This window comes from Selaginella moellendorffii, unplaced genomic scaffold (assembly GCF_000143415.4).
Source record: "Selaginella moellendorffii unplaced genomic scaffold, v1.0 SELMOscaffold_5, whole genome shotgun sequence".
Taxonomy (NCBI): domain Eukaryota; kingdom Viridiplantae; phylum Streptophyta; class Lycopodiopsida; order Selaginellales; family Selaginellaceae; genus Selaginella; species Selaginella moellendorffii.
This window is the reverse complement of record NW_003314266.1, coordinates 570,201-590,265: the sequence shown is the minus strand read 5'-3', so window position 1 is coordinate 590,265 and position 20,065 is coordinate 570,201. Positions and strand designations below refer to the sequence as shown.

General features: G+C 44.5%; 4 protein-coding genes across 4 annotated transcripts; all 4 read right to left on the bottom strand.

Moving 5' to 3' along the window:
• Window positions 1-8,448: 8,448 nt before the first annotated feature.
• On the bottom strand, window positions 8,449-10,100 carry LOC9658436 (flavonoid 3'-monooxygenase). Its single transcript, XM_002964682.2, has 2 exons — window positions 9,164-10,100; window positions 8,449-9,091 (listed from the first exon to the last, which is right to left on the bottom strand). Exons 1-2 carry the CDS (start codon window positions 10,052-10,054, stop codon window positions 8,474-8,476), a joined length of 1,509 nt encoding a protein of 502 aa, XP_002964728.2. The 5' UTR covers window positions 10,055-10,100; the 3' UTR covers window positions 8,449-8,473.
• A 1,603-nt stretch (window positions 10,101-11,703) lies between these two features.
• Window positions 11,704-13,316, bottom strand: LOC112344677 (flavonoid 3'-monooxygenase-like). Its single transcript, XM_024669932.1, has 2 exons — window positions 12,383-13,316; window positions 11,704-12,327 (listed from the first exon to the last, which is right to left on the bottom strand). Exons 1-2 carry the CDS (start codon window positions 13,235-13,237, stop codon window positions 11,710-11,712), a joined length of 1,473 nt encoding a protein of 490 aa, XP_024525700.1. The 5' UTR covers window positions 13,238-13,316; the 3' UTR covers window positions 11,704-11,709.
• Window positions 13,317-13,369: 53 nt separating this feature from the next.
• LOC112344606 lies at window positions 13,370-20,054 on the bottom strand. The gene is made up of 6 exons (XM_024669675.1): window positions 17,821-20,054; window positions 16,816-17,682; window positions 16,176-16,762; window positions 15,788-15,857; window positions 14,835-15,324; window positions 13,370-14,751 (listed from the first exon to the last, which is right to left on the bottom strand). The coding sequence occupies exons 1-6, from the start codon at window positions 20,038-20,040 to the stop codon at window positions 13,370-13,372; spliced, it is 5,616 nt and encodes a 1,871-aa protein (XP_024525443.1). The 5' UTR covers window positions 20,041-20,054.
• Window positions 16,113-17,818, bottom strand: LOC112344676 (flavonoid 3'-monooxygenase-like). Its single transcript, XM_024669931.1, has 2 exons — window positions 16,816-17,818; window positions 16,113-16,762 (listed from the first exon to the last, which is right to left on the bottom strand). Exons 1-2 carry the CDS (start codon window positions 17,668-17,670, stop codon window positions 16,145-16,147), a joined length of 1,473 nt encoding a protein of 490 aa, XP_024525699.1. The 5' UTR covers window positions 17,671-17,818; the 3' UTR covers window positions 16,113-16,144.
• Window positions 20,055-20,065: the final 11 nt, after the last annotated feature.

Sequence of the window (20,065 nt, the reverse complement as noted above, 5' to 3'; positions counted from 1 at the left end):
AACTGGATGTGTGAAGGAACGATTCTTTTTTCACCCAGAACGATGCTGCTCGAGACGAGGCCATTAGAATGGAGGCGCCTGCACCCTCACTGGTGCTGCAACACATCTGGACGAAATTCTGATGTTCTCCACCTCAAAGATACCAGACGGCTGCTGCTGATGTTGCTGTTCTCGGATAGATCCCAAGATCACTGGAGAAAATATTACCTTTTTTTTTTGTGAGCATGTGTGATAGAAACATCTAGCTGCACAATGGGTATTTGTGAGCTTGTCTCCTTTTTCACTATTCAACCAAGAGGCTTCGAGGCAATTCTATTAAAATTGACCATCAAGAAGCCATATATATGAAGTTCGAGCAAAAAGTGCTTGGAAAGTATCACAACACATATGTTGCTTACTCTAGATCCTTATTTGCAAAATGCTGAACCTAGATCCCTCCTTGCAATGTATGATGTGCTCCATCATACTGGTATGAGGTTTAGAAATAGTTTATCATCTATATTGAATTTGGAAGTGAAACAAAGAGTTTATCTTAGAATCTTACTATACTATTTGAAGAACTACAAAAATCTATTTTTAAATAAAATAAATATTTACTTGTTTACTATTTTCATTATATTTTCTTGTTTACCATATTTCCCATATATGTTGTATTACTTCATTCATCAAGGCCTTCAACCTTCATATTCATCAATATATATATATTATTATTTTATATTTTACATCTTGATAATATTATATAAATTAATTTTGTACAACAACTTTTTTCCAGAGTAATTTCTTATTCATCCTTATTAAAATATATATTTTGTAAATTTAGTAAATGAATATTCAGTCTTTCAATTGTATATGAGCATACATGTAAATTATAACTAAATATCCCCTACATTCCCTTTGCCACATATATTAACAGTTTCTAAATGCTTCTTCAACTTGATTTCCCTTAATAGTTTCAATATATATTACACTTCTTTATATATTGATAACATTCACTTTTTTAGGGTAGAATATACTTCTCCATTTATGTTTCATACTTTTGTAATAAATATTTGTTACTAGCAAGGATCCAATAGAGAATATTTTCAATTTGAAAAAATGTAGTTGGAATTGTAATTGTTCAATTTATTTCTTTTTTTTGCTTTTTCTTAGCATGTAATTTTATAGGTTGCTACTGAGACTTATAACTTTAATTCCAATCTGTGTATTCTACAGCTTTACCAGGTTTGCAAGTCTTTCATTTCTTTCTAGTCATTTCTTTCCTGCACTAACTAGTTTTTCTTATGATAGGTTTGAGCCACAAAATCATGGACATCATGCAGTGATGGTGGTAGTGACAGTTTGGTGACCTTTCTGTGGAAATTCACATTCATAGTTAAGTTTTTAAGCACAATTTTAAGGAATCAAGCGAGCACGTGAAGTAAAAGACTACACAAACCTCAAGTGGTCATCAGGGAGAGAGCAATAGGAGTGGCAAGAGATTGGATTGGTGCTGTGTAGCATTTAAAAGGCTGCAAAACAAAGGTGAGGCATTAGACACTATGAAAATGAAAAAGCAAAAAAAAATGATCAAAAGAATCATTGAATAAGAGCAAGGTAAGCTAGAAACTTGCTTAAAAATCTCAGCCGGCATGAACAACAAAGTTCCTTACCTTGTTACTACTACCAGTTACTACTGAGACTTACAGCTTTGATTCTAAACTATGCCTTCTACAACTTTTGTTTTTTCTCATAGCCAGCTTGAGCAAGAAAATCACAAACATCATGCAGCTACAGAAGCAGCGACAAGTTGGTGACCCTTGTGTAGAAATCCACATTTGCAGATAAGTTCTTAAGTGTTGTGTCATAACTCTCAGGAATGGAACTCTAACTCGGTTGCATTCAAAACTAAAGAATGATTGAAATCAGCAAACATGATGACAGATGATGTACCTGCTGACAAATCTTGTAGGTGGTGTCTCTTTTTCATTACACCAGCATACTACCAAACACAAAAGAGAGAAAAAAATGAGGAAGAACCAGAAACTCACTTAGAACTCTCAAACAACACAAAGAACAAAGTCCTTACCTTCAACCTGCCACAACAAGAGCACAAGATTTCACAATTCCCAGCCTCATCCTTTGCCTGCCAGATTCTCCTTTCGCCCTGCTCAGATTTTAGCAATGGTGGCTTTGCATAGTGATCCTTGTGATGGTGGTGATGCTACTGAACATGACAAAACTGGTTTTGGATTAGCAGCAATGAGCTAGTTCCATTCTTATGGAAATGGGCTTCGCCCAAACCAACACAAGTCTCTTGAAGTCTGTATATTGAGAGCAAAAAACACAACCAGCACATCTTTGATTCCATGGCAGTTAGGAGCATTGCGTTAAGGAACTTACAACCGGGTAGGAGATATCAAACAAGGAGAACTCTAACTCAAGAAACTTTGCCACACTCAGCAAGGGATGACCAATTCTCATAGTCGACTTAGATGCATAACTCCATGCAATCTTGACAACATCAAATGAGAACTTATAAAAATACAAATATTTTGATATATCCTCAATAATTTCTTCTTTCAAATGTATATAACACTAAATAAATATTTCTCTAATTAGTAAAATTTAAATTACTTTTTTAATATTAATACTAATATATATTTCAAAAGAGTAGCAATATCTTTATATTTTCTTTCTTGCTTCAAATACTAAATCCATTATCTGGTTTTTAACTAATAACATTTTACAAGCCTAATTTTAAATTCTTATATTTTAATATTCAAATTCACTACCTGAGCTTTGCATTATTATTAAACCCACTAAGTAAATTTATCCTAATTAATACCACATTTATATTAAACCCCATGACAATAGAGAATGATTCTTGGTATGTAATAGGTATAAGCTATCTCATACACATGCTAATATCAAATCCTCCTTTATATTTTCTATTAGCCTTCTTGCTCATAACCTTATTTAATCTGCCAGCAGCTTTACATAAATTTGATCTTTTCTTTTAATAGTGACACATAGTTCGTATAAAGTTTTTGATATTGCTCTAGAGTTTTTTTCTGCAATTGTATTATTTCAATCCCTGAGAGTTGTTACCTAAGCATGACTAAAATATCCAGCTAGTTCAAAAGGGTAAATTAAGTTTTAAAAAATATAGAAGTTAATGGTTTCCAAATAGAACACAATTATGTGTCATATTTGTAAGAATGATACAAGAAAGATAGAGAATAGAAATACAAGATTAAAATACTAAATAGACTGGTTTATATAAACTTCTCAATAAAAGTGATTTAGGCTAGAATGTAGTAGAAAAGCTCCCAATTAAATATCCAGATTGATAAAGAAAATAATAAACCATGCTTCATCAAGATTATAATTAGGTGATATCATGCTAGTAAGCTATATATGAAAGGTATAATTTCAAAATCCTTGGGAAATTTTAAAATTTTTGACAATTTTCTACAATATTGTCTCTAGCCAAAGATTAAAATCATATATTACTAAAAATCTAGAAAACTTAAAATATATTAGTAATAAATTTGTCAATACTACTTATTATTCAGCAATTATATAAATGAGATCATGATTATACACATACATAGATCTAACAAATTAATATGTGTTCACGATAATACTATTTTATTTTGTATATGTTACTTTATTCAATGTTATATAATGACTTATCAATAAATAAAACATAAGGTTATTTTATTTATTATTTACATTGATGTTTCTTCATTCTCTTGTATTATAAAATATATTTTTTATAAAATATTTATGAAATTAGATCTAACATATTACAATATTCATGAATATATTTTATATATGTTCTTGACATAAAATTTTATACCATTATCTAAAATATAAAAACTTTTTTAAAAGGAAAATTATAAAAAACAATACCTGTAGAAACATGGGAGTTTATATGGGACCTATAAAAAAACAGAGATATAAGAAGCCATCCTAAAAAGTATTTGCCTCCTAAAACTTTTTGAATGTAAAATTGAAATTGAAAAGGTTCCAAAGATTCAAAATACATAAGAAAACATTTTGAATCTGTATATATCTTACATCAAAATATGCTCTAATAAATATTTGACATAGCTTATTTCTGAGTTATACTGCTGCTCTGAGTATTGATTGATTGATTCTTATAGTTATGTCAATTTTTTGATGATGTAGTAGAGTGTGCTCAACTGATACACTATTACTTTTTATTTTAATTTAATAGCTATATATTTTTTGTTTAGGATTATCTATGCTAAGGTATATTAAATTTTTGTAGTCTTTTTATACAAGGGTCATGGTGTTTTCAAAGGTACCTTAGATTATCAACATCAACAAACATTTGTGCTTGCCTCAGCCACCAAAAGAATGCAATTTTGAGTGTCTAAAAGAAGCTCTAGTGGGATAATCACAGTATCCTTTTATTCATTTCCACTATTTGCATCAACTTCTTATAGTCCATATTGTGTTATGTCATTTATCTTCAAAATGATCTTGAGGCAGTTATAATGTGGCAAAGTATAACTGGGTCATCTTTCTCTGTTTTGAATTTAAATCTCTAGCCATTCTATAATTATACTTATATATATTCTAATTAATTATAAACTAAAATTTAAAATTGCAAGTTTTATTCACTATAAAATCTATAATAGCATATGCATCCAAAGTCATCTAATATGATTTGATAATAATCATATATACTTTATCTAATGGCAACATTTTGAAATGCCAGATCCCATACATGTCCATATTTGTCTTTATATAAATGTTGAGCAAAATTACGTTCAATACCTTGAGATAGGTGAGATAGAGATACCTTCAATAATTACAATAGATGCAAACCCAAAGAAATTTTTCTTACCATAATTCCTTTCATTCACTGAATTTGTGCATACTGGATTAGATATGGCAAATTATTCACATGTGAGTCTTTAATTGTCTGTGTTAAAATTTAAAAATGTTTAAAGTCATAATAATGTTTGAAAACAACTCTCAACACAACCTAAATTATAAGTTAAGCTTACTCTTATTAAAAGCTTGAAGCAAGTCCCAACAGATTTGAATTTTTTTTTGAATTTTGAGTTGTTTCATAAGATTCCTGAAAGGCATCAAAAGATCATGGAATACCGTTGAAATAAACCAACTTACTTTCCTATCCAAACTCTAGGAATTTGTAAAACCGTCACCATCAAACCAGTAGCGAATCACAATTTTTCCACAGTGGAATCTGGAAGACAAAAGCATTGGCGATGGTAAGATTTCCTTACCAAAGCTCCAGTTGCCCCAGCATTCTCAAAGCGCTTGCAAGAGATGTTGCAAGCCTCAAGCTGCCTCGCTTCACACCCTCAAGTTGGGACATGACCACCTACCAATGTTGGACTCGTTTGTGGACACCACCTAACACAAAAAAGAACAAGTGAAAGCAATGAGCAAGCACTTCACAGTTTATACCCCTCTTCGTGGCAGGCCTGTAGCTTTTCCTTTTCACATCAGTGTTCACAAGGCAGCTGTCAAAGTTGAAAGCTGCAACCGACAACATTCCACTATTATCTAGCTGCAAATCGAGTAAAAGTACCATGATCCGGTGCATTATCGTAAGAGAAGCTTACATTGTTAACGAGTAAAATGACTCCCAACGGGCAGAGATACATCCTATGCGTCTTGAAAGATTAATACAATCAAAAGCGTTAAATGCAAAACGCAAACCTTGTAGCATGTAGGGAATTGAGATGGCTCAAAGCTGGACAACTTCACATGCCAAAGCTGTCGAGTTTCCCTCGGCACAACAGCTTTCCCCTCAGAGACACCAAAGACGCGCAGGACCTCTTCATGGGCATGAGCGCTCTAGTATTTTCCCTGTAGCATATCCTTCATAATAGTTTGATCCGAAGCCTGTACAAATCAGAAAGCTCTCTTGTCTCGTCGCATTCTGCAAAAAAAAAGTACTTTCAATGCAGCGAACCTTTGGCCTTGAGAACGCCCACGACAGGAGAGCTTGGATCTCCAAAATGCATTTGGAGTGATGCCTTCCGCAAGAAGAAGAAAAGAAAGAAATTGCTAGAAAAGAATGGAAAATCTTTACCAGTCATGTCAATTCCGACGCCCTTGCTCACAATGCCGATCGCCCTTGGCAAGTTTGAGCTTGCAATGCTTGCACAGCAACCTACCGGATTTCACATACTCAAAGATGAAGCCCGCCATCCAAGCATTACATTACATTGTAGGCTATTTATAAAGGTCATGAGGGCCTACACAGGCCATCCAATCTGTAATTGTAGGAGTGTCTTCACTTGAGCAGGTTGAGTGTCCGATTGAATTTCTTTTACCTCTATCGAGAACCTTCTTGCTTCATCTTCGGTTCTTTGGACGTTTTGAGTGCTTTCTCTGAGCCTATGTTGGTAATCAGTTACAGATTGAGAAAGCTCCACGTTTCTCTTGAGTATTGAGCTCCTTTGTAATCGCTAGAATTTGCAATTTCTATGACAGCAATGCACGAATATCACCGACTTTCATACTCTTGCGTCATCAACGCCAGCTTTTCCTTTGCAAATGTTGCATCTGCCTCATCTCGAGAGCATTCAACACGAGCTGAAGTAAGACTATGCCTGTGGAAAACAAATGAGAGTGACAATAGTCACATGTCAACTCCCCATCAACTGTTTTCATCTGCTCGAGCTGCTCATGTCATTCATCTTAGAAGAGAAGGAGAGCTCATAAATTAACAAACCATTTGAAAGAAAACATCAAATCACATGTGATGTTTCCATTAGGCTCCAACACACACACACACACAATATTATCTATAGTTATCTATAGTTCTTATTTTATTCTCACTCCTTAAAATCATAAGTATATAACAATGTGGTGAAATTCGATAACATATACATTACTATTAATATCTTTAAAATACTGTATTTGTATATATCTTCTATCAAATTTAATTTTTTTTGTATAAAACACTTGAGCTACTAAATCAGGTCTATTATATGTGGTCTGTCTAGGCAACAAGTTTTCTGAAATTTCTTGGCATTTAGGATTTCATGTAAAAGTGATAAATATGCTAAATTTTCCATACTTTCTAACAATACTCATAGCATTCTGATAATTTTGATTCATTTGCCTTGGACCCTCAACAAAATTATGGCAAAATCACTAATCTTCCAACTCACATCCCTTGTTGTTCTACCTTATTTATCACAAAATTTGATAAAGCTCCATATGCTTTAGCCCTAAGTTTGCATTGGCTGCATTTAATCCATTAAAGACGGTTTCCTTCAATTTTTGTAAAGCCAATGCTAACTATATAAATCATGTAGTTGAAATGAAAGTAAATTTGGCCTTAAAGTTTGTTGCAGCTCATAAAAAGCAAGAACCTGTTTGGTCACAACTTAGAAAGTCAAATATATAGGATAAACTTTCCAGCTAAATTAAGTGACTATACAGGCAAATAGGAGATTGAAGGTGGGCAGCCCTAGCTGGGCTATTGTTGGGAGGGGAAGGGGTAAATATAAGATTAACTCATGTAAAATATATATTATATAGGTGTCAAGACTGATGAGAAGGTGATCATCCTTCTTATGGAGGCTAGGCAATACATTTGCGACAATGGAAGGAAATGGGGGCAAGATGAATGCCAAGCCCGTGGAAGTTGGCTTGAAGGAGCAAAAAGGTTGCTAGATTCCCTTAGAGTAGCTTTACCAAGAAATAAATGGACATAAGCTTAGAATTTTGAAGATTTTTACAAGTGCATGATAGTTCAAGTACTTAAGACTCATGTTGATGATGAAGCTGATGACTTAGAGGAATGGTCTAAACCTGATGATGAATAGCTTGTTGCCACTTTAGAGCTTAGACATAACATTCAACAATATAAGGGTCACCTAGTGGTAAAGATTTAAAAGTACAATGTTGTGAAAGGCAATTTAAATGATAATTTTTTTGATACTGGACTGGTCCTTTCGATCTGCTTGAATTTTTTTCATAGAGCAACCCTTGCATATGTTGGGCATGTGAAGGTCTGTGATTATAGCCATATTATAGAGAACTGGCAAACGCGCGTTTCTGTTTTCACTGAAACAACTCATGCGAAGAAACGAGGAGCTTGCATTGCTCTATGAAAAAAATTCAAAATTCAGCACTCCACATCAACGAAAGGACCAGTCCAGTATTGTTGTCGGCTGAACAAACTCAAACTCTTGAAGATCAAGATAACAGTGAGCCAAGTAAAGGCTCTGTCAACAACATTCAAGTTTTGAAGCGAGAAGTTCATAACCTCAGTCTAAACGATCACGCTCAGCGCAACAGTTTTATCACATGTCCTGTTTTATTACATGGTCAGATAAATATAAAGGCCTGTGCACGACTGAGGAAAATGGGACCTACCCTCATCACTCATGGTCTTCGCCATCTTGGTCTTGGTCTCCCGTCATCCGTTCCATCTCGCATAGTTAATAGGCGCCAAGGCGGTCTTCAATGCTTATATTATATTTTGATCGACCCTGATGGACGCATTTACAAGCAAGTCAGCCTTGAGCTTTGTTGTCATACTTCTAGTACGCTCTTCCATGTCGATCCCAGCCGGGTTAGCAGCATTCCAATCAAATGCCTGGAGCAAACTGGCCACGAAAAACAGGATCGATCTCATGGCCAGTGGATAGCCAGGACAAACTCTCCTCCCAGATGAAAATGGAAGAAAATCAAAGTTCTGCCCGTTCACAGATATGGAGGAGCCGAGAAAGCGTTCCGGCTGGAACGCTAGTGGGTTGGACCAGCGAGCGGGATCGCGTCCAATGGCCCATATGTTGACGAGAACCTTGCAGCCGCCAGGGATGGTGTAGCCGCCCAGCTTGACGGGATTGGGATTAATGTGAGGAATTCCCAATGGGGCCGCCGGGTGGAGACGCAGTGATTCCTTGACAATGGCTTCGATGTATGGAAGGCTTGGAAGATCTGATTCTTGCAGCGCGCGAGCTCTCCCTACAACGCTGTCAATCTCCTCTTGAGCCTTGGACATGACTCGGGGATGGTTTATGAGCTCCGCCATCGTCCACTCGAGCGTCGCTAGTGAAGTTTCTAGCCCCGCAACAACCATGTCCTGTCGCAATAAAAAAGAGAGCTTTAAGAGATCACGACCAAGATCTAACTAGATGCTGGTAAAACTTCGTACCCAGAGTAGTGCCAAAATGGAGATGTCTGGCAACTTATCTTTGTCCTCCAGAGATATAAGAACGTCGGTGAAGTCTTGAGGGACGAACCTGTCCCCAGCTTCATCTTTCTTGCGCCGGTGTTTGTCAATTTGATCTTCCAGCAAGAGCTTAAGGCGAGGTACGAGCTCCGTGTTGAGCTTCTTGTAGACACCATGAAGATCCAGCCCGTCAAGTGCCGGAAGCAGGGTTCCGATGTTCACGTTCAAGCTTAGAGCAGCTATGTTTTGGATGAGATCCACCACTTTCAGCCCCCGCTCGCTAAAAAGCACCAGGCATAGCGAATTTGACAAGAGCTTGCTCAAAACCTCATGCAGCTTGATCGTTGTCCCAGATTGCTGGAGAATGGACTTGACTGTATGCTTCATCTCCGACTCCCGGAATCCTGCGCTTGCCTTGAGCATATTGTTGCTAAACAGGTGTGTGCTGCAAATCCTCCTCATAGTCCTCCACTTATCACCGATGGGCGCCAAGACGAGATCGTTCCAATCCTGGCTGACGATTCGGAAGTACTCGTCGTCCGGCCGGCTTACAAACTCGAGGTCGTGGACCTTAAGAACCTGTGCTGCCATTTCGTTGTCGTTCACCACCACGAACGGGGCCATTCCGATCTTGAGGAAGACAATCGGCCCATACTTTTTGCTGATCAACGCAAAGTGGTGATGAAGTGGCTCCTTAAGGGAGAAGAGCGCTCCAAAAATGGGGAAAGAGAATGGACCTGGAGGGAGCCGCTGCTGCAACGATTGAACTCTCCCGACTCTCCCGACTCTCCCGATGAGAAGTGACAGGGTGATCAAGCCGATGGCGAGGACGAACAAAGCCACAACCGAGTCCATCGATTCACTGGTCTGCATCTACATGCCATCGCCATATATAGCAAACAGCATCGTGATTCTCGTGTTCCTGATTCCAGAAGATATAAAACATCAGCGTGCATGGAAAAGTGAAGTGATACTGTCTTGCATGGCAAAAATTGATGCCCTTGCATATGTTGGCCCCTATAATCAAATCATTTTATAGGTCCTAAGAGCACATTTTACATGGTACCCCGGGATTTAAATAAGCAGCTTGGGCTGCGGCTTATGTCTTCTGCTGGCTCCACTTTCAATGTGCCTGGTGTCACCCACTCTGCCATCACCATATTATAGAGATATGGGTGATGGCAGAGAACTGGCCTTCCAATGAATGCAAACAGAATCGTGATTCCAGGATAAAACACCAGGTTGCATGATCACGTGGCCCCAAGATTTGTCGCTGACGAGATCGAGCTTCCAAAGATGTTTCAATCCGGTCGAACACCTCTCGAGCCTCCGCAAGGCACCCAAGCTTCGAGTACGTGTTGATGAGCGTGTTTGCAACGTAGATATTGGATCTATAGCCAGCGCTGAAAGCTTGAGTATGGATCTCTCGACCCTTCTCTAGAACCACCATTCTTTCCAGAGCTTGCTTCCCGTGCTGCCGCTTCATCTCTTCCTGTGCGCCCAGAGCAATGCACGCCATGAGGGCCGCAACATAGGTCCGATTGTCAACCGTGAAACCCTCTCTCCTCATGCGATCGAAGAGTTCCATTGCTGCTTCCGGCTCGCCATTCTCAGCGTACCCCAGGACCAGGGAATTCCAGGACAACACGTCGTGGCGCGAGAATCCGCCACGCTGCCGCATTTCGCAAGGATACTGACCTCGAGACAAGGCCATTGGCAACAGCGGGGATCCCTGGGGATCCCTGGCGCTGCTACACGACTTCACTGCCTAGAAAGACCTACGATGCTCTTCTCGGCGGCTAGATCGTGCTGTTCTTGGCGATCGGACGCTCGCATGAGCCCTAAAATAATATTCGCTTTCCTGTAGATAGTAGCAATATGACGAATCCAGTGTTGGAATCAGAGAAAAAGTCCAGGTTTCCAGACGATTCCAATGTCACTGATTTTGGCCGCTTGGAGGAGTAATCTCCAAACACACCACAGCCACGGACTGTGATTTTCACAGTCACTACGTCCCCACTTCCATCAATCACATATTTGACTCCTGATCACGTCCCTGGATTACGCACTCGCAGAATCCACAAAGCTGGAGCAAACACCAAGTCTTCCACGAGCAAATGAAGAGTTTTAACTAAAATTTCCTGGAGATCTTGGTGAAAATGCTGACCTTGCCTGGTACAATCGTGAAGACTTCATACTTGAAGTGCTCTAAACTCACTGGTATTGCGGTTCGGGAGAACTAATTCGCCTGGAAGAAAATCAGCGTGAGAAAACCAACGACTTTCAATGTAAACAACCGCATCACCGTTCCGTCGGCTGCTGCGACTTTTGGATGCCCATCGAGGCTTGTAGGAGGCCCCTAGAGCTTTAACAGTTTCACTACATATACATCTACTCTGTTCAGGATTGCCTAATGTACTAGCTGTTGCTATTAACATCGAGCATTGGACTTAGTATTTGTATTTATATTGTTATCTGAAACATCTACACGATCACCTCTCCAACGCTATAGCTTGACAACGAAAGCTTTATATTATATTTTGATCGACCCTGATGGACGCGTTTACAAGCAAGTCAGCATTCAGCTTCATTGTTATACTTCTCGTGCATTCTTCCATGTCGATCCCGCCCGGGTTAGCAGGACTCCAATTGAATGCCTGGAGCAAACTGGCCACGAAAAACGGGATCGATCTCATCGCGAGTGGATAGCCAACACAAACTCTCCTCCCCGATGAAAATGGAAGGAAGTCAAAGTTCTGCCCGTTGGGAGAGATGGAGGAGCCGAGAAAGCGCTCCGGCTGGAACGCTTCTGGGTCAGACCAGCGAGCGGGATCACGTCCAATGGCCCATATGTTGACGAGAACCTTGCAGCCGCCAGGGATGGTGTAGCCTCCCAGCTTGACAGGCTTGGGATTCATGTGAGGAACTCCCAGTGGGGCCGCAGGGTGGAGACGCAGTGATTCCTTGACAATGGCTTCGATGTATGGAAGGTTTGGAAGATCGGACTCTTGCACCGTGCGAGCTGTTCCTACAACGCTGTCGATCTCCTCTTGAGCCTTGGACATGACATGGGGATGGTTTATGAGCTCCGCCATCGTCCACTCAAGCGTCACTAGTGAAGTTTCCAACCCTGCCATAACCATGTCCTGACGCAAAACTAGAGTTTTTCAGTGATCACACGACCACGATCTAGATGCTTACCGAGAGCAGTGCCAAGATGGAGATGTTTGGCAGCTTATCCTTGTCCTCGAGAGATATAAGAACGTCTGTGAAGTCCTGAGGGACGAATGTATCCCCAGCTTCATCTTTCCTGCGTCGATGCTTGTCGATTTGATCTTCCAGCAGGAGCTTCAGGCGAGGCACGAGCTCCGTGTTGAGCTTCTTGTAGACTCCATGAAGATCCAGCCAGTCGAGTGCCGGAAGCAGGGTTCCAATGTTCAAGTTCAAGCATAGACTGACTATGTTCTGGATGACATCCACCACTTCCACCCCCCGCTCGCTAAAAAGAACCAGGCATAGTGAATTTGACATGAGATTGCTCAAAACCTCTTGCAGCTTGATCGTTGTCCCGGATTGCTGGAAAATGGCCTTGACTGCATGCTTCATCTCCGACTCCCGGAATCCTGCGCTAGCCTTTAGCGTACTGTTGTTAAACAGGTGTGTGCTACAAATCCTCCTCATTGTCTTCCACTTATCACCGATGGGCGCCAGGATAAGATCGTTCCAGTCGTGGCTGACGATCCGAAAGAACTCTTCGTCCGGCCGGCTTGAAAACTCGAGGTCGTGGGCCTTAAGAATCTGCGCTGCCATTTCCTTGTCGGTCACCACCACAAACGGGACCATTCCGATCTTGAGGAAGACAATCGGCCCATACTTCTTGCTGATCTTCGCAAAGTGCTGGTGGAGTGGCTCCTGGAGGGAGAAGAGTGCTCCAAAAATGGGGAAAGAGAAGGGACCTGGAGGGAGCCGCCGCTGCGAAGATAGAATTCTCCCGATGAGAAGTGACAGTGTGGTCAAGCCGACGCTAAGGAGGAACAAGGCCACACCCAAGTCCATCGATTTGATGCTCTGGATCCACAGGCCATCGCCATATTATAGAGAACTGCTGTTCCGACGAAGACAACTTGATTTGTTACTCTTGCATCAAAAAATCAAATTAAACTTCAGGAAAATAAAGCAACTGGTACCTTAAGTCTTCCTCGTCGAGCAGTGGGAGCAAGACTTGTCGCTGGACGAGATCGAGCTTCCAAAGATGTTTGCCATGAGAACGTACGGCGCCGCTTGCTCCCCGTCGACTTGCCGCAGCCTCTCAAACGCCACCCTCGCGATCCGGACGTTGTTCCACTTCTGGCACGCCCCCAGCACCGTCTTCCAAGTCACGGCATTTGGATCAAACGGCATCCCCTCCGCCATCGCCACTGCCTCCTCCAGATGGTTTGCGCGGCCTAGAAGATCGATCATGTAGTGGTAGTGGTCCATGTCCGGCTCCACGCCGTGCTTGGAGGCCATAAGCTCGAACAGCTCCTTCCCTTTTTCCACCAGTCCGGCGTGGCTGCAAGCCGTGAGGATGGACGTGAAGGTCATCTTGTCCGCCTGGAAGCCACCGTCTTGCATCTTCTGGAACAAGTCGAGAGCCTGTTTTACGTGGCCGTGGCGGCTGTATCCTGCTATGAGCGAGCTCCAGGAGACAACGTTCTTGCTGCCCAGCGCGTCAAAAACCTGTTTTGCCTCTTCCAAGCTCCCACAGTTGCAGTAGCAGTCCACCAAGCAGTTGGCGATGAATCCATCTTGGTCGAGCCCGAGACCACGAATCTCGCTATGGACGTCTCTCGCGGTTTCAAGCGACGCCATGCTGCCACAGGCCATCAGCACTGCAGCGTAAGTTCGAGTGTCCGGCACGAGACGTTTGTTGGCTTTCATCCGCCGGAAGGCTTGCAAGGCCTGTTCACCGTCACCGTTCTCCGCGTAGCCCAGGATGAGAGAATTCCACGTAACGACGTTGTGGCTGGGCATCTTGTCGAAGCACTTTCGGGCTTCGACCATGCTCCCGCACTTCGAATACATGTCGATCAAGGTGGTGGCCACGAAAAGCTCCGTTTCGCAGCGACACTGCACCGCTTGCGAATGTACATCCATCCCTCTCTTCAAACTCTCCGTCTTCACGAGCTTCCCGTCAACCTGCTTGCCAGCTTCTTTTGCAGCCAGCCTGGAGCAGGCCATGAGCGCAGCAACGAAAGTCCGAGCGTTCGGCGAGCAGCGGCGATGTCTCTCGATCCTCTTCATGCCGCCGAAGATCTCGAGTGCACGCTGGCTCTCGCCATTCTCAACGTGTCCCAGGATGAGAGCGTTCCAGGACACCACGTCCAAGCGCTGCATTCGCTGGAATGCGGCTCTAGCATCTTCCAGGCTCCCACACTTGCAATACATATGGATCAAAGTGCTCGCGAAGAAAACGTCCGAGCCGCAGCCACCTTTCACAGCTTGTGAATGAATCGCTCGTCCCTTCTCAAGATATTCGGCCTTGTCACTCCCATCAGCTTTCTCGGCCAATCCAGCACAGGCCATGAGCGCTGCGACAAAAGTCCGAGAGTTGGGAGGACAGCCCTGGCGTTGTAGAGCTCCAACGTTTCCTTCTCGTCTCCATTCTCGTTACACCCCATCATCATCGCGGTCCACGACACAACGCTCTTCTCCTCCTTTCCAATCCGGTCGAACACCTCTCGAGCCTCCGCAAGGCACCCAAGCTTCGAGTACATGTTGATGAGCGTGTTTGCAACGTAGATGTTGGATCCATAGCCAGCGCTGGAAGCTTGAGCATGGATCTCTCGACCCTTCTCTAGAACCACCATTCTTTCCAGAGATTTCTTCCCGTGCTGCCGCTTGATCTCTTCCTGTGCCCCCAGATCAATGCACGCCATGAGGGCCGCAACATAGGTCCGATTGTCAACCGTGAAATACTCTCTTCGTGCGATCGAAGACGTCCATTGCTGCTTCCGGCTCGCCATTCTCAGCGTACCCCAGGACCAGCGAATTCCAGGACACCACGTCGTGGCGCGAGAATCCGCCACGCTGCCGCATTTCGCAAAGATACTGACAAGGCCATTGGCAACAGCGCTAGAATGGAGTCCCGGGGACCCCTGGCGCTGCTACACGACTTCACTGCCTAGAAAGACCTACGATGCTGTTCCCGGCGGCTAGATCGTGCTGTTCTTGGCGATCGGACGCTAACGCAAATCCGACGTGTCATAGCAGTTTCCGTCAGTCAATTAGGGCTAGGGTTTTTTAAAAAACAAAGAAAGATACTGTTATGTAGCAATATGACTTGGAATCAGAAAAAAAGTCTAGGTTTCCAGACGATTCCAATGTCACTGATTTTAGCCGCTTGGAGGAGTAATCTCCAAACACATCACAGCCACGGACAGTGATTTTCAGTCACGACGTCGCCACTTCCATCAATCACATATTTAACTCCTGAGGGGCGATCACGTCCCTGGATTACGCAATCGCAGGGTCCACAAAGTTGGAGCAAACACATTGGTCCTCAATGTACGAGCAAAAGACGAGTTTTAACTAGAATTTCCGGGAGATCTTGGTGAAAATGCTGACCTTGACTGGTACAATCGTGAAGACTTCATACTTCAAGTGCTCTAAACTCACTGGTATTGCGGTAATTCGCCTGGAAGAAAATCGGCATGAGAAAACCAACGACTTTCAATGTAAACAACCGCATCGCTGCGACTTTGTCCAGAAACTCAACACGGGTGCCCATCGAGGCTTGAAGGAGGCCCCTAGAGCTTTAACAGATTGACTACTTCTACATCTACTCTGTTCAGGATTGCGTAATGTACTAGCTGTTGCTATTAACATCGAGCATTGGACTTTAAAACACCTAGTATTTGTATTTATATTGTATTTGAAACATCTCCAACGCTAAACAATTTAATCAACATGGTATAGAAAGCTTTATATTATATTTTGATCGACCCTGATGGACGCGTTTACAAGCAAGTCAGCATTCAGCTTCATAGTTGTACTTCTCGTGCATTCTTCCATGTCGATCCCGCTCGGGTTAGCAGGACTCCAATCGAATGCCTGGAGCAAACTGGCCACGAAAAAAGGGATGGATCTCATCGCGAGTGGATAGCCAACACAAACTCTCCTCCCCGATGAGAATGGAAGGAAGTCAAAGTTCTGCCCGTTGGGAGAGATGGAGGAGCCGAGAAAGCGCTCCGGCTGGAACGCTTCTGGGTCGGACCAGCGAGCGGGATCGCGTCCAATGGCCCATATGTTTACGAGAACCTTGCAGCCGCCAGGGATGGTGTAGCCTCCCAGCTTGACAGGCTTGGGATTCATGTGAGGAGCGCCCAGTGGCACCGCCGGGTGGAGACGCAGTGATTCCTTGACAATGGCTTCGATGTATGGAAGGTTTGGAAGGTCGGACTCTTGCACCGCGCGAGCTGTCCCTACAACGCTGTCGATCTCCTCTTGAGCCTTGGACATGACTTGGGGATGGTTTATGAGCTCCGCCATCGTCCACTCGAGCGTCACTAGTGAAGTTTCCAACCCTGCAATAACCATGTCCTGACGCAAAACTAGAGTTTTTCAGTGATCACGACCACGATCTAGATGCTTACCGAGAGCAGTGCCAAGATGGAGATGTTTGACAGCTTATCCTTGTCCTCGAGAGATATAAGAACGTCGGTGAAGTCCTGAGGGACGAATGTATCCCCAGCTTCATCTTTCCTGCGTCGATGCTTGTCGATTTGATCTTCCAGCACGAGCTTAAGGCGAGGTACGAGCTCCGTGTTGAGCTTCTTGTAGACTCCATGAAGATCCAGCCAGTCGAGTGCCGGAAGCAGGGTTCCAATGTTCAAGTTCAAGCTTAGACCGAGTATGTTCCGGATGAGATCCACCACTTCCACCCCCCGCTTGCTAAAAAGAACCAGGCATAGTGAATTTGACGCGAGATTGCTCAAAACCTCTTGCAGCTTGATCGTTGTCCCGGAATGCTGGAAAATGGCCTTGACTGCATGCTTCATCTCCGACTCCCGGAATCCTGCGCTAGCCTTTAGCGTACTGTTGTTAAACAGGTGTGTGCTACAAATCCTCCTCATTGTCTTCCACTTCTCACCGATGGGCGCCAGGATAAGATCGTTCCAGTCGTGGCTGACGATCCGAAAGAACTCTTCGTCCGGTCGGCTTGCAAACTCGAGGTCGTGGGCCTTAAGAACCTGCGCTGCCATTTCCTTGTCGGTCACCACCACAAACGGGACCATTCCGACCTTGAGGAAGACAATCGGCCCATACTTCTTGCTGATCTTCGCAAAGTGCTGGTGGAGTGGCTCCTGGAGGGAGAAGAGTGCTCCAAAAATGGGGAAACAGAAGGGACCTGGAGGGAGCCGCCGCTGCGAAGATAGAATTCTCCCGATGAGAAGTGACAGTGTGGTCAAGCCGACGCTAAGGAGGAACAAGGCCACACCCAAGTCCATCGATTTGATGCTCTGGATCCACAGGCCATCTCCATATTATAGAGAACTGCTGTTCCGACGAAGACAACTTGATTTGTTACTCTTGCATCACCTTTCTAGAAATCAAATTAAACTTCAGGTTGCGTGGAAAATAAAGCAACTGCTACCTTAAGTCTTCCTCGTCGAGCAGTTGGAGCAAGACTTGTCGCTGGACGAGATCGAGCTTCCAAAGATGTTTGCCATGAGAACGTACGGCGCCGCTTGCTCCCCGTCGACTTGCCGCAGCCTCTCAAACGCCACCCTCGCGATCCGGACGTTGTTCCACTTCTGGCACGCCCCCAGCACCGTCTTCCAAGTCACGGCATTTGGATCAAACGGCATTCCCTCCGCCATCGCCACTGCCTCCTCCAGATGGTTTGCGCGGCCTAGAAGATCGATCATGCAGTGGTAGTGGTCCATGTCCGGCTCCACGCCGTGCTTGGAGGCCATAAGCTCGAACAGCTCCTTCCCTTTTTCCACCAGTCCGGCGTGGCTGCAAGCCGTGAGGATGGACGTGAAGGTCATCTTGTCCGCCTGGAAGCCACCGTCTTGCATCTTCTGGAACAAGTCGAGAGCCTGTTTTACGTGGCCGTGGCGGCTGTATCCTGCTATGAGCGAGCTCCAGGAGACAACGTTCTTGCTGCCCAGCGCGTCAAAAACCTGTGTTGCCTCTTCCAAGCTCCCACAGTTGCAGTAGCAGTCCACCAAGCAGTTGGCGATGAATCCATCTTGGTCGAGCCCGAGACCACGAATCTCGCTATGGACGTCTCTCGCGGTTTCAAGCGACGCCATGCTGCCACAGGCCATCAGCACTGCAGCGTAAGTTCGAGTGTCCGGCACGAGACGTTTGTTGGCTTTCATCCGCCGGAAGGCTTGCAAGGCCTGCTCACCGTCACCGTTCTCCGCGTAGCCCAGGATGAGAGAATTCCACGTAACGACGTTGCGGCTGGGCATCTTGTCGAAGCACTTTCGGGCTTCGACCATGCTCCCGCACTTCGAATACATGTCGATCAAGGTGGTGGCCACGAAAAGCTCCGTTTCGCAGCGACACTGCACCGCTTGCGAATGTACATCCATCCCTCTCTGCAAACTCTCCGGCTTCACGAGCTTCCCGTCAACCTGTTTGCCAGCTTCTTGTGCAGCCAGGCTGGAGCAGGCCATGAGCGCAGCAACGAAAGTCCGAGCGTTCGGCGAGCAGCGGCGATGTCTCTCGATCCTCTTCATGCCGCCGAAGATCTCGAGTGCACGCTGGCTCTCGCCATTCTCAACGTGTCCCAGGATGAGAGCGTTCCAGGACACCACGTCCAAGCGCTGCATTCGCTGGAACGCGGCTCTAGCATCTTCCAGGCTCCCACACTTGCAATACATATGGATCAAAGTGCTCGCGAAGAAAACGTCCGAGCCGCAGCCACCTTTCACAGCTTGTGAATGAAGCGCTCGTCCCTTCTCAAGATATTCGGCCTTGTCACTCCCATCAGCTTTCTCGGCCAATCCAGCACAGGCCATGAGCGCTGCGACAAAAGTCCGAGAGTTGGGAGGACAGCCATGGCGTTGCATTTGCCGAAAGAGCTCCAAACTTTCCTGCTCGTCTCCATTCTCGTTACACCCCATCATCATCGCGGTCCACGACACAACGCTCCTCTCCTCCTTTCCAATCCGGTCGAACACCTCTCGAGCCTCCTCAAGGCACCCAAGCTTTGAGTACATGTTGATGAGCGTGTTTGCAACGTAGATGTTGGATCCATAGCCAGCGGTGGAAGCTTGAGCATGGATCTCTCGACCCTTCTCTAGAACCACCATTCTTTCCAGAGATTTCTTCCCGTGCTGCCGCTTCATGTCTTCCTGTGCGCCCAGAGCAATGCACGCCATGAGGGCCGCAACGTAGGTCCGATTGTCAGCCTTGAAACCCTCTCTTCTCATGCGATCGAAGAGTTCCAATGCTGATTCCGGCTCGCCATTCTCTGCGTAGCCCAGGATCAGCGAATTCCAGGACACCACGTCGTGGATCGCCATCTCGTCGAAGACGGCGCGAGAATCCGCAAGGCTGCCGCATTTCGCGAACATACTGACCAGCGCATTTGCCACGACGATGCTCGAGGCGAGGCCATTGGCAACAGCGCTAGAATGGAGGCGCCTGCCCTCTCGGAGATCCTTGGCGCAACTACACGCCTTCACTGCCGCTAGAAAGCTTGACTTGCTGTCGAAATTTCCCTGTTCTCTACGCGGCTGCTGATGTTGCTGTTCTCGGCGGCTAGATCCCTGGAGGTTTTGCTGCTCTTGGCGATCAGATCGAAACCAGCGCCTTAGAATCGACGAGCCCTTACCTAAAGTGATCGCTCTCTTCCCTCGCATGAGCCCTAAATAATATTCGCTTTGT

Coding starts and splice junctions, on each gene's coding strand:
- LOC112344676 (XM_024669931.1), bottom strand. CDS start 17,670: ATGGACTTGGGTGTGGCCTTGTTCCTCCTTAGCGTCGGCTTGACCACA. Junction 16,763..16,815: donor CCATCTTGGCACTGCTCTCG/GTAAGCATCTAG, acceptor GTTTTGCGTCAG/GACATGGTTATTGCAGGGTT.
- LOC9658436 (XM_002964682.2), bottom strand. CDS start 10,054: ATGCAGACCAGTGAATCGATGGACTCGGTTGTGGCTTTGTTCGTCCTC. Junction 9,092..9,163: donor CCATTTTGGCACTACTCTGG/GTACGAAGTTTT, acceptor TTATTGCGACAG/GACATGGTTGTTGCGGGGCT.
- LOC112344677 (XM_024669932.1), bottom strand. CDS start 13,237: ATGGACTTGGGTGTGGCCTTGTTCCTCCTTAGCGTCGGCTTGACCACA. Junction 12,328..12,382: donor CCATCTTGGCACTGCTCTCG/GTAAGCATCTAG, acceptor GTTTTGCGTCAG/GACATGGTTATGGCAGGGTT.
- LOC112344606 (XM_024669675.1), bottom strand. CDS start 20,040: ATGCGAGGGAAGAGAGCGATCACTTTAGGTAAGGGCTCGTCGATTCTA. Junction 15,325..15,787: donor TCACGATTGTACCAGTCAAG/GTCAGCATTTTC, acceptor GTCGTGTAGCAG/CGCCAGGGGTCCCCGGGACT. Junction 14,752..14,834: donor GACCGCGATGATGATGGGGT/GTAACGAGAATG, acceptor CTTTTGTCGCAG/CGCTCATGGCCTGTGCTGGA.